The sequence below is a fragment of the Scyliorhinus torazame genome, chromosome 5, assembly GCF_047496885.1.
Source record: "Scyliorhinus torazame isolate Kashiwa2021f chromosome 5, sScyTor2.1, whole genome shotgun sequence".
NCBI classification, from domain to species: domain Eukaryota; kingdom Metazoa; phylum Chordata; class Chondrichthyes; order Carcharhiniformes; family Scyliorhinidae; genus Scyliorhinus; species Scyliorhinus torazame.
In genome coordinates this window covers 281,096,272-281,109,326 of record NC_092711.1, presented here as the reverse complement: position 1 = coordinate 281,109,326, position 13,055 = coordinate 281,096,272, and the positions used below count along the sequence as shown (strand labels likewise).

The following is a 13,055-nucleotide window of genomic DNA, read 5'->3' as shown; positions in this document are numbered from 1 at the left end:
TTTGGATTTGGTCAGCCTGGCAATTACTACCTGCCATATCATAAAATTTGGGGTTCTTTGCAGGATTAAAAATCCTTGATTGGCTTGGAGTTAGTAAATTTAAAAGCTCCAAGTATGAGAACACAAGTTGAAATGAAATGAAAATCGCTTATTGTCACAAGTAGGCATTCCGGCGCCTGCTCGGGGAGGCTGGTACGGGAATTGAACCCGCGCTGCTGGCCTTCTATGGTCTACTTTAAAAGCCAGTTATTTAGCCCTGTGCTAAACCATAAGTTGGGAGTTATTGAGGGATTTTGAAATGGTTGGACTGCATAATGACATTGGCAATTGCTAATACTTTTCTGGGAATGGACGACATAACCCTGACTGGTTTACAAATGGTAACCAAAGCTCAGTTAACAGAATTGGAAGATAGATTACAATTAGAATTAACTGTAGGGGGAGGAAAGCAAACATAATTGAATTAGTAGAACAGCATTTGAAATTGGAAGGTTACCAGAGAGACCATAGTCTCAAAAAGGCGAGTCGCTTGAATTGGCTATGGTTCAGTTGCAAATGAAAAAACTTGAATTGGAGGCGTGACACAAGAGAGGAAAAAGAAAGCGAATGTACATTTCAAAGGGAGGAACCAGAAAGGTAAGAGTGAGAAAGATGACAAGAAAGGATATTGGAAATGGACAAGTTAGCAAAGGAGGAAGGAGAATGCCAGCTTAAATGGCCAGCAGTTAAAACAGGCACTAGGAAGTGGGAATAACTTATTTCCAGACCAGAACCCATGGGAAGATGTTTAAATTTGTACAAGCCGTCCTAAACTTTGAGGATTCAATATGGGCATTAAAAGTGGAAATAACATCTGCAGTTCTTAGAGAAGTAATTCTCTTGGAAGAATCTTAAAATTCACTTCCCTCGGTAGCTATAACCTGTGTGGAAGAACAGAGTTAAAACAGCTGGGCAAGCAGCAGAGATGGCAGATGATTGTAAGGTGGCCTATAAATCAAAAACTTTGTCCATCACATCTTTAAATCTGGAAAGGTGAAAGGTTGGGGAAGAGAAGGGACAGCTGGGAAGTGTCAGGGACAGCTGGGAAGTCTCACGAAATTTCTCTCGTACCATAAAGGAAGGTGCTGAGATTGGAAGTGACACAAGAAGGGCTTAAATATTTCCGTTGTAATAAGATTGTGGACACAAAGTCAACATGTTGGGGATTAAATGGAAAACATTGCAGTAACAGGGATTCGTAAAGGTACTGTGAACTTGAGACTTTGGGGCAAGGCAAGCCAATACCTTTTGTATAAGTGGGAAAGAAATAATTGGTAATGGTGAAAGAAGTGGGAATGTGTTCACACCAAGCGAATGTTGAAGGGCAGGCTACAGAGATGTTTTAAGATTTGAAACGCAAAGGGAAAGTATATCCGTGTCTACAGGATAGAGCAGGAAATTAGATCAAATTTTTCAGGGGGCTAGTCAATCCTTAATGTTATGGGATTAATGGTACCTGTTGTCCAGAAGGCGTATTGCAAGAAAGGGTATTAATCAGTAGAATTCATGGAGAAGCTAAACATCTTCCATTGTGTAAGTTTAATTTAAAAACTTATTTGAAAACGAGAGGTGATTGCTTGGGGTGTGGAAAAATTGCTGGGTCACAGAGGTTGGTGAACACTACTGTAGTTGAACAGCCTGTGGTGACCCAATCAAAAGAGATATTGCAGAAAGAGTCTCTTGGATAGTTTTCAGATTGTGTCGTAACAAGAGGGAATAATACCATAAGACATAGGTGTAGAATTAGGCCACTCGGCCCATCCAGCCTGCTCCGCTATTCAATCATGGCTGATATTTTTCTCATCCCTATTCTCCTGCCTTCTCCCCATAACCCCTGATCCCCTTATTGATCAAAACCCTATCTAAAAGCCTTCTGCAGCAGAGTTCCACAGATTCACCATCCCCTGGCTGAAGAAATTCCTCCTCATCTCTGTTTTAAAGGATCGTCCCTTTCGTCTGAGATTGTGTCCTCTGCTTTTAGTTTTTCCTACAAGTGGAAACATACTCTCCACATCCACTCTATCCAGACCACGCAGTATCCTGCAAGTTTCAATAAGATTCCCCCCCCCCCCCTTCTCATCCTTTTAAACTCCCAACGAGTACAGACCCAGAGTCCTCCACCGTTCCTCATACCATAAGCTCTTTATTCCAGGGATCATTCTTATGAACCTCCTCTGGTCCCTTTCCAAGGCTAGCACCTCCTTCCTTTGATACGGGGCCCAAAACTGCTCACAATACTCCAAATGGGGTCTGACCAGAGCCTTATATAGCCTCAGAAGTACATCCCTGGTCTTGTATTCTAGCCCTCTCGACATGAATGCTAACATTGCATTTGCCTTCCTAACTGCCGACTGAACCTGCACGTTAACCTTAGAATCATGAACAAGGGCTCCCAAGTCCCTTTGTGCTTCTGATTTCCTAAGCATCTTCCCATTTAGAAAATAGTCTATGCTTCCATTTGTCCTTCCAGTGCATAACCTCACACTTCTCCACATTTGATTCCATCTGCCACTTCGTTTCCCACTCTCCTAGCCTGTCCAATTCCTTCTGTAGCCCGCCTGCTTCCTCAATGCTACCTGCCCCTCTACAGATCTTTGTATCATCTGCAAACTTAGCAACAGTGCCCTCAGTTCCTTCCTCCATATCATTAATGTATATTGTGAAAGGTTGTGGTCCCAGCACCGACCCCTGAGGTACACCACTCGTCACCAGCTGCCATCCTGAAAAAGACACCTTTATCCCCACTCTCTGCCTTCTGCCAGCCAGGCAATTCTCTATGCATGCCAGGATCTTACCTGTAACACCATGGGCTCTTAACATATTTAACAGTCGCCTATGCAGCACCTTGTCAAAGGCCTTCTGGAAATCTAAATAAATCACATCCACTGGTTCTTTGTCTCACTTCCTTGTTACTTCCTCAAAGAACTCTAACAGATTTGTCAGACATGACCTCCCCTTGACGAAGCCGTGCTGACTCGGTCCTATTTTATCATGAGGAAGAATTGAAAAGTGAATTGAAGTTGTTGCTGAATTTATCGTTGAAAAGGTTGTTCAGGAGAAGGTTGGAATGACTGTGGCTGAAGTGTTTAGCTCAGTGAAATTAGTAGAGTTACAACAGAATGATCCATGAATAAAGCAGTTGTACCAAACAGTTTATTCTGAAACAAAGAATGTATTCCATAGTTGTTATTACCTTAAAGAAAATAACATTTTAATGAGGAAATGGAGACTTCCTCAAAGAAAAGTGGGCAGTAGCACAACAAATCGTAATACCATCTGGATACAGGAATGGAATATTGAGAATGGCTCATGAAACTCCAATGGCTGGATGTTTAGGAATGAGAAAAACTCAGCTGAAATGCAAAAAAAATTCTCTTCGCTTGGAAGGCATAAAGATGTGGACAAAATCGCTCAAATACTGCACGTCCGGTGACGGGGAGCCCTCAAGCAGGAATCAAACCTGCACTTTTAATTCCGATTTCAGCATTTGAGGAACCTTTCAACAAGATCATGATTGATTGTGTTGGACTCCTCCCTAAGACCAAAAGTGGAAATCAGTATTTGCAGACAATCATGGATGTGCCCCACTGGATTCCTGGAAGTGATATTTTTAAGAAATATGACAGCAAAGAGCCCTGTTGGAAGAGTTGACCAAATTCTTTACAAGATATGAGTTATCAAAGGGAATACAGTTGGATCAAGGTTTGAATTTCATGTCACAGCTATTTAAGGAAGTAATGGACAACCTAGTAATAAAACCGTTTCAGTTATCAGCCTATCGCCCTGAATCACCAGGTACCTCACAGTGATATCAAACTTTAAAGATTATTTCGTCAAAACTATCCACAGGATTGGGATCGAGAGATTCCATTTTTGTTGTTTGTTATTAGTGATGCCCCGATTGAATCAATAGGATTTAAGTCGTTTGGAATTAATTCATTGTTATTAAGTAAGGGGGCCACTCGCCTTGATTCAGGAGAAACAAATGAATCAGAGTTTGGAAGTTGTACTGGGAGCATGTGACAGTATCCCGAGAAAGATTGAGCAGAGCATGAGAGTTAGTTGGGAAACATTTAAAAATATCACAGCTAGTGGTGAAGGCAAGTGCAGATTGTGGTTTAGTGGCTGAAGAAAGGATTGTTTTTAATGTCAGGCAGACTTAAAGCAAAGGTTTAGTGTTCCTTGCCAGATTGAAAAGAGACTGTGAAGTGAATTATTTAATAATTGTGGCGTAAATTTGCGCTTAAAGTAGTTTGACAGGGAAGATAAACACACAAAGATATTACTAGTGGTAAATCAGGAAAAGGGGGAATCTGACAATTGACTTTTCTCTAAATAAATAGGCAATGAAGAAGTGCTTAAGAATCTAAATCTGATATTGTTACCTTCCAGAAGTGTCAAAGTGAATTGGAAAAGCTATTGCATTCGTGCAAGTCTATTTCATAGAATCATAGAATCCCGACAGTGCAGAAGGTGGCCATTCGGCAACTCTACACTGACCCTCTGAAAGAGCTAGCACTTTCTCCCTCTGGGTGCTCCGGTTTCCCCCCTCAGTCCAAAGGTGTGCAGGTGAGGTGGATTGGCCATGATAAATTGGCCGTTAGTCTACAAAGATGTGCAGGTGGGGTTACAGGGGTAGGGTGGGGGAGTGGACCTAGGTAAGATGTGTCATAATATCCACTCATGTATATAATGAGATGCAGACAGGCAGTGATTGACACACAGGATAACCAATGAACACACACGACACATAACAACCAATCACCAGACAGGACACCACCACTATAAAGCACACAGGGCATTAAGACTCTCCCTCTCTCTACAGGGCACAGCTACTGAGATAGTAAGAGTGCACAAGCCAGTGAGCACTATCACTGTGAGGTAGAGAGTTAGTCTGGTCAAGCCAGTAGGAGGTTATCAGTTAGATTGATCGAGTGTCAACTCACAGCAGACTATGTACAGCAATCAGGAAGTTCAATAAAACAGTGTTGGACCATCTCCTGTGTCAGAAGCCTGTTTCTAGTTTCACTGCATCCAGTTGCAGTCAACATTGAAACAACTTACTTAACACATCAGGGTGCTCTTTCAGAGGGTCAGTGCAGACCCGGCCAAATGGCCTATATCAGGATTTCTATGGTTCTAGGGATCCAAGCTGGAGCCTGGACCTTCAGCTCCAGCTTCAAAACATTAAGTTGGTAGTTTAAATTGCAGTCAGCAGTGTGCAGCCCCCCTCTGCTGCTGACTGGAAGATCTCTGCCAATATTTCCTCTCATGGGGCAGAGAATTATTGGAGGCCATTATTAGCCACCAAGAAATCAGGAGCAAAATAAACTCCTTTACCATAGAGTGTGAGACTCTGGCACTTCGTTCACAGGGAGTGGTTGAAATTAATGCAGATGTTTTTAAGGACAGGCTCGACCAGCATAAGAGGAAGAAGGAAACAGAGGATTACCATTAATCTATTTGGGTGAGGAAAGATGTGACGAATCTCAAGTGAACCTTAAATTTCAGCATGGACTTGTTGGGCCGACTGGCCTATTTCTGTGCCATATATCCTTTATAAACCCCAATCTAATTGCTGTTACAGGTATCTTGCTGAATTTTGAATGGAAGCTTAATATTGAATTTATTTATTTATCAGTGCTCATGACCTTACAAGATGGGACTTGTTTAGCAGCAATTACAAACTGCTGAAGATTGGGATTGAAAATGGGGATATGCCAGAACAGGTAATGATCTGATTTTCAAACTGCAGTAGTTTGTACCAAATTTCTTCTTCATATATTTCATTTTATAATTAGTTTATAAATGCATGCTATAACTTATCTTACTTTGAAATATTATATATTTGTTTTTTAGATTGTCATTCATGCACTACAGTGCACTCACTATGTAATCCTTTGGAACCTAGCCACCGTTTCTGAAGGTAGTTCAACAAAGGTATGTAAAGAGTGTAAATTAATTGGTCTACTATTTGCAAATACATTAAAACTTAAAAGAACATTGTGGCATGTTTTAAAATAATTTTCAAAGTGAAGGGTAACCCTGAAATTACAATGGAGCTAAAGTAAAGAAGTTATTTGAGTTACGATAATAGTGGTGTGGGAAACTGGTTGAAACCTGGATTTGCTGACTTCTCGCTGTTCAAATCATGGTGCAGATCCTGATTGGCAAAAGTGTTGGAGACTCTTTGATTGCATCTTCTGAAGGTTTTGTGGATATTTCCATGCTACCCCAGAAAATCCATCATAATGAGTTATTGTCTGATCCACCCCAATCTTTGCATGAAGAAAATCCAAATTATGTTTTACAATGAAAACAAAATGCTGGAAGTACTCAGCAGGGCAGGCAGTATCTATGAAGAATGAAACAGGTAAAATTTCAACTTGATGATCTTTTACCAGAACTGGAAAAAGGTAGAAACATCATCTCTGAAGGTTCTTGAGTTCTGAGAAAAAGTCACTGACCTGAAACTTAAATTTGCTTCACTCTCCGTCTGAACTGCTGAGTATTTTCAACATCATCTTCTTTCCTTTCAATCTCCATACATTTTTAATTTTGTCCCAATCAGGTGGGGGAGTAGGTGATATAGTGTTATTGTTTCAGGACTGTTAATCCAGAGACCCAGGATGATGCTCTTGTGACCCAAGTTCGAATCGCACTACAGTCGATGCTGGAATTTGAAATCAAGAAATCTGGGATTAAAATTCTAATGATGAGAATAAAACCATTGTTGTAAAAAGCCACCTGGTTCACTAATGTCCTTTAGGGAAGGAAATCTGCGAACCTTGCCTGGCCGATCCTGCATGTGATTCCAATGTGGTTGACTCTTAAATGTCCTTTGAAATGGCCCAACTGTTAGGAAAATCAATGTTGTTTTGAAAAATTTATTGGTAAATATTAGAAATAAGGTACAGTTTTAAGTTAGTTTAATTTAATGTTTCTGTGCCTATAGTAAAACCTATAGTTAGATTCATGCTGGATAAAGGTGTTTGCATGTGTGGGAGTTGTTTAAGTTGCAACTGTGTTTCTATTGTGCTGATAGGGCTACGGCGTGAAAAGTAAATAGATCAACAGTGGTTGCTTAGCAACTGGGGCCTTGTAAGGTAGAGAAGCTGTGAAGTTTTAGTTGAGCTAATTTGATTGAAATTGGAAATAGGTTGAAAGAGAGAAGGCAGCTCTGCTAGGGGCAGTTGGTTTTGGAAGGCTAAAGAGAACTCCTCTCTTAGCCTTGCTCAAAGAAAAGCCATGCTCTGGAGTGGAGTAACGGTTAAGAGAACAGATCCTGGAAATCTGCACTCGAGCTCATTGAGGAAACTAGAGAATTGAAGAGACGTTTCTAGTAAATCTGTTCAGTAAAGTCATAAAAAGTTGAAAAGACATTAGATCGGGAGAGACCAGAAGAATATCTGTAGTTGTGCTCAAGTTTGTGAGAAATTACTAGTTTGGGAGAAATTATTTGAGATTGTGGAATTATTGGCTGGACCTTGAAACATGGGCAAGGACACCACCTACTGATAACCAGAGGACCCCCCCCCCTCCCCTCAGTTAACAAGTCCACTTGTAGGAAGCACTGAGGGTGGCAAAGGTGCAGAATATACTCTGGGTGAGGGAACTTGTCAGCACCACTACTGACTGAGTTAGCTGAGTCTAAATTACATAGCTAGGTGGTGAGAGAACCAAAACGAGGGACCAACAAGGGGGAAAAACATACTTCAACTCACCTTCATCAATCTGCGTGCCGCAGGATAGATTTCAAACAGGTCTTGCAACCCAAAACTGAACATCCATGAGGCTGTGAGCAATCAGCAGCAGCAGAATGGTACTCGATTCCAATCTGTAACCTCATAGCCTGGCATATCCCCCACTCTACCATCATTATCAAGCCAGTGGATCAGCCCTGGTAAAATTAAGAGTGCAGGAGATTATGCCGGGAGCAGCACCAGGCATACCTAAAAAATGAGGTGCCAACCTCAGCACGGTAGCATTGTGGATAGCAGAATTCCTTCACAACTCCAGGGTCCCAGGTTCGATTCCGGCTTGGGTCACTGTCTGTGCGGGGTCTGCACATCCTCCCCGTGTGTGCGTGGGTTTCCTCCGGGTGCTCCGGTTTCCTCCCACAGTCCAAAGATGTGCAGGTTAGGTGGATTGGCCATGCTAAATTGCCCTTGGTGTCCAAAATTGCCCATAGTGTTACGTGGGGTTGCTGGGTTATGGGGATAGGGTGGAGGTGTGGACCTTGGGTAGTTTGCCCTTTCCAAGAGCCGGTGCAGACTCGATGGGCCGAATGGCCTCTTTTCTGCACTGTAAATTCTATGAAAATTCGATAAAATTCTATAACCTGGTCAAGCTATAACACGGCTACTTGCCTGTCAAACAGAGGAAACCGAATGCATTGAACAAGAGCTAAATGATCCCAAACCAGTGGATAAGACCTAAGTTCTGTGGCCCTGCCACATCAAGTTGTGAATGCTGCTGGACAGTTGAACAACTGACTGGAGGAGGAGGCTTGACAAATATCCCCATCCTCAATGCAAAAGATAAGGCTCAAGCATTTGCAACAATCTTCAGCCGCAAGTGCCAAGTGGATGATCCATTTCTGCCTCCTCGGCAGGTCCTCAGCATCACAGATGACAGTTTTCGGCCAATTCAATTCACTCCACGTGATATGAAAAAAAAGCTGAAGGCAGAATGGTAATACAAAGAACAAAGAAATGTACAGCACAGGAACAGGCCCTTCGGCCCTCCAAGCCCGTGCCGACCATGCTGCCCGACTAAACTACAATCTTCGACACTTCCTGGGTCCGTATCCCTCTATTCCCATCCTATTCATGTATTTCTCAAGGTGCCCCTTAAATGTCACTATCGTCCCTGCTTCCACCACCTCCTCTAGTAGCGAGTTCCAGGCACCCACTACCCTCTGTGTAAAGAAACTTGCCACGTACATCTACTCTAAACCTTGCCCCTCGCACCTTAAACCTATGCCCCCTGGTAATTGACCCCTCTACCCTGGGGAAAAGCCTCTGACTATCCACTCTGTCTATGCCCCTCATAATTTTGTAGACCTCTATCAGGTCGCCCCTCAACCTCCATCATTCCAGTGAGAACAAACCGAGTTTATTCAACCGCTCCTCATGGCTAATGCCCTCCATACCAGGCAACATTCTGGTAAATCTCTTCTGCACCCTCTCTGAAGCCTCCACATCCTTCTGGTAGTGTGGCGACCAGAATTGAACACTATCCTCCAAGTGTGGCCTAACTAAGGTTCATTACAGCTGCCAATTCTTATACTCAATGCCCCGGCCAATGAAGGCATGCAGCACGGTAGCATTGTGGATAGCACAATTGCTTCACATCTCCAGGGTCCCAGGTTCGATTCCGGCTTGGGTCACTGTCTGTGCGGAGTCTGCAAACCCTCCCTGTGTATGCGTGGGTTTCTTCCGGGTGCTGTGGTTTCCTCGCACAGTCCAAAGATGTGCAGGTTAGGTGGATTGGCCATGATAAATTGCCCTTAGTGTTGGGTGGGGTTACTGGGTTATGGGGATAGGGTGGAGGTGTTGACCTTGGGTAGGGTGCTCTTTCCAAGAGCCGGTGCAGACTCGATGGGCCGAATGGCCTCCTTCTGCACTCTAAATTCTATGATATTCTATGATGCCGTATGCCTTCTTAACTACCTTCTCCACCTGTGTTGCCCCTTTCAGTGACCTGTGGACCTGTACTCCTAGATCTCTCTGACTGTCAATACTCTTGAGGGATCTACCATTCACTGTATATTCCCTACCTGCAATAGACCTTCCAAAATGCATTACCTCACATTTGTCCGGATTAAACTCCATCTGCCATCTCACCGCCCAAGCCTCCAACCAATCTAAATCCTGCTGTATCCTCTGACAGTCCTCATCGCTACCCGCAATTCCACCAACCTTTGTGTCGTCTGCAAACTTACTAATCAGACCAGTTACATTTTCCTCCAAATCATTTATATATACTACAAACAGCAAAGGTCCCAGCACTGATCCCTGCGGAACACCACTGGTCACAGACCTCCAATTAGAAAACCATCCTTCCATTGCTACTCTCTGCCTTCTATGACCTAGCCAGTTCTGTATCCACCTTGCCAGCTCACCCCTGATCCCGTGTCACTTCACCTTTTGTACTAGTCTACCATGAGGGACCTTGTCAAAGGCCTTACTGAAGTCCATATAGACAACATCCACTTCCCTACCTGCATCAATCATCTTTGTGACCTCCTTGAAAAACTCTATCAAGTTAGTGAGACACGACCGCCCCTTCACAAAACCATGCTGCCTCTCACTAATACGTCCATTTGCTTCCAAATGGGAGTAGATCCTGTCTCGAAGAATTCTCTCCAGTAATTTCCCTACCACTGAAGTAAGGCTCACCGGCCTGTAGTTCCCTGGATTATCCTTGCTACCCTTCTTAAACAGAGGAACAACATTGGCTATTCTCCAGTCCTCCGGGACATCACCTGAAGACAGTGAGGATCCAAAGATTTCTGTCAAGGACTCAGCAATTTCTTCTCTAGCCTCCTTCAGTATTCTGGGGTAGATCCCATCAGGCCCTGGGGAGTTATCTACCGTAATATTTTTTCAGCCGCCCAACACCTCTTCTTTTTGGATCTCAATGTGACTCAGGCTATCTACACACCCTTCTCCAGACTCAACATCTACCAATTCCTTCTCTTTGATGAATACTGATGCAAAGTATGCATTTAGTACCTCGCCCATTTCCTCTGGCTCCACATAGATTCCCTTGCCTATCCTTCAGTGGACCAACCCTTTCCCTGGCTGCCCTCTTGCTTTTTATGTACGTGTAAAAAGCCTTGGGATTTTCCTTAACCCTATTTGCCAATGACTTTTCGTGACCCCTTCTAGCCCTCCTGACTCCTTGCTTAAGTTCCTTCCTACTTTCCTTATATTCCACACAGGCTTCGTCTGTTCCCAGCCTTTTAGCCCTGACAAATGCCTCCTTTTTCTTTTTGACGAGGCCTACAATAACTCTCGTTATCCAAGGTTCCCGAAAATTGCCGTATTTATCCTTCTTCCTCACAGGAGCATGCCGGTCCTGAATTCCTTTCAACTGACACTTGAAAGCCTCCCACATGTCAGATGTTGATTTGCCCTCAAACATCCGGCCCCAATCTAGGTTCTTCAGTTCCTGCCTAATATTGTTATAATTAGCCTTCCCCCAATTTAGCACATTTACCCTAGGACCACTCTTATCCTTGTCCACCAGCACTTTAAAACTTACTGAATTGTGGTCACTGTTCCCGAAATGCTCCCCTACTGAAACTTCTACCACCTGGCCGGGCTCATTCCCCAATACCAGGTCCAGTACCGCCCCTTCCCTAGTTGGACTGTCTACATATTGTTTTAAGAAGCCCTCCTGGATGCTCCTTACAAACTCTGTCCCGTCTAAGCCCCTGGCACGAAGTGTAGTAAACCCCCAACATTGTGACTGCACCCTTATTCCTGATCTCTATCCATGTAGCCTCGCTGCCCTGAGGTGTCCTTCCGCAGTAAAGCTGTGATATTCTCCCTAACCAGTAGCGCAACTCCTCCACCCCTTTTACATCCCTCTCTATCCCGCCTGAAACATCTAAATCCTGGAACGTTTAGCTGCCAATCCTGCCCTTCCCTCAACCAGGTCTCTGTAATGGCAACAACATCATAGTCCCAAGTGCTAATCCCATTCTGCCTTACCCGTAATACTTCTTGCATTAAAACATATGCACTTCAGGCCACCAGACCCACTGTGTTCAGCAACTTCTCCCTGTCTGCTCTGCCTCAGAGCCACACTGTCCCTATTCCCTAGTTCTCCCTCAATGCTCCCACCTTCTGACCTATTGCACCGTGCCCACCCCCCTGCCATACTAATTTAAACCCTCCCGTGTGACACTAGCAAACCTCGCGGCCAGGATATTTATGCGCCTCCAGTTTAGATGCAACCCGTCCTTGTTATATAGGTCACACCTGCCCCGGAAGAGCTCCCAGTGGCCCAGATAACGGAAACCCTCCCTCCCACACCAGCTGTTTAGCCACATGTTCGAGATTACAACCCTAGAGGTCCTGTCTTTTAACTTTCTGCCCAGCTCCCTGAACTCCTGCTGCAGGACCTCATGCCCCTTCCTGCCTGTGTCGTTAGTACCAATATGTATGTAATGGTCCTGACAATGTTCTCGCAGTGGGACTGAATGGTAATGACTCTAGAACTTGCCACGCCCCGAGCCAAGCCGTTCCAATACAACTACAACACTGGCATCAATTTGGCAATGTAGAAAATTGCAGAAGTGTGTCCCAAACGCAAGAGGATAAATCCAACCTGACCAATCATCACACTATTAATTTACTCTTGATCATCAATAAATGAGGGGGGAGGAAGGCGTTTTCAGCAGTGCTATCAAATGACATGCGCATAGCAAAAGCCTGGCCACCGACACTCTGGGTTCCACCAGGGTCACTCGGCTTCTGAACTTACTACAGCCTTGTTTCACATATGGACAAAAGAGCAGAACTCTAGAGGTGAGAGGGACTTCTCTTGATAGCAAGGCGGCCGTTAACGGAGTATGACATCGAAGAGCCCTAGCAAAACTGGAGTCGATGGGAATCAGGTTGTGGTTGTTGGTGGTCAGTCATCACTACATCCAAATGAAGCAAGATGTGGACTAGCAAGGCTTGGACTGTCAAATAACATTGACACCACACAAGTGGCAGGCAATGGCTATCTCGAATGCGAGAATATAATCTTCGTCCCATGATGTTTAATGGCATGGCCATCCCTGAATGCCCCACTGTCATCATACTGGTTGTTACCACTGACAACAAACTGAGGTAGCGGTTTAAATACTGAGGCTAGAAGAGCAGGTCAGAAGCTGGGAATCTTGTGACCAGTAACTCATCTCTTCATATGCGTGCCCACGTGCACGCACACACTGGTGTGCACACCAGCATGCGCACACCACCACACACAATTCTGGTGGAACAGGAACTATTGAA

The 13,055-nt window shown here is 44.1% G+C and overlaps 1 protein-coding gene across 8 annotated transcripts in view; it reads left to right on the top strand.

Moving 5' to 3' along the window:
• LOC140421163 (cohesin subunit SA-2) overlaps window positions 1-13,055 on the top strand; it is a 290,652-nt gene that overhangs the window by 219,790 nt on the left and 57,807 nt on the right. For all 8 annotated transcript variants that reach the window (XM_072505624.1, XM_072505622.1, XM_072505623.1 and 5 more), the window contains 2 exons: window positions 5,681-5,768; window positions 5,899-5,979. In XM_072505624.1, coding sequence (XP_072361725.1) covers window positions 5,681-5,768; window positions 5,899-5,979 — 169 coding nt within the window. The remainder of the gene's footprint in view (window positions 1-5,680; window positions 5,769-5,898; window positions 5,980-13,055) is intronic.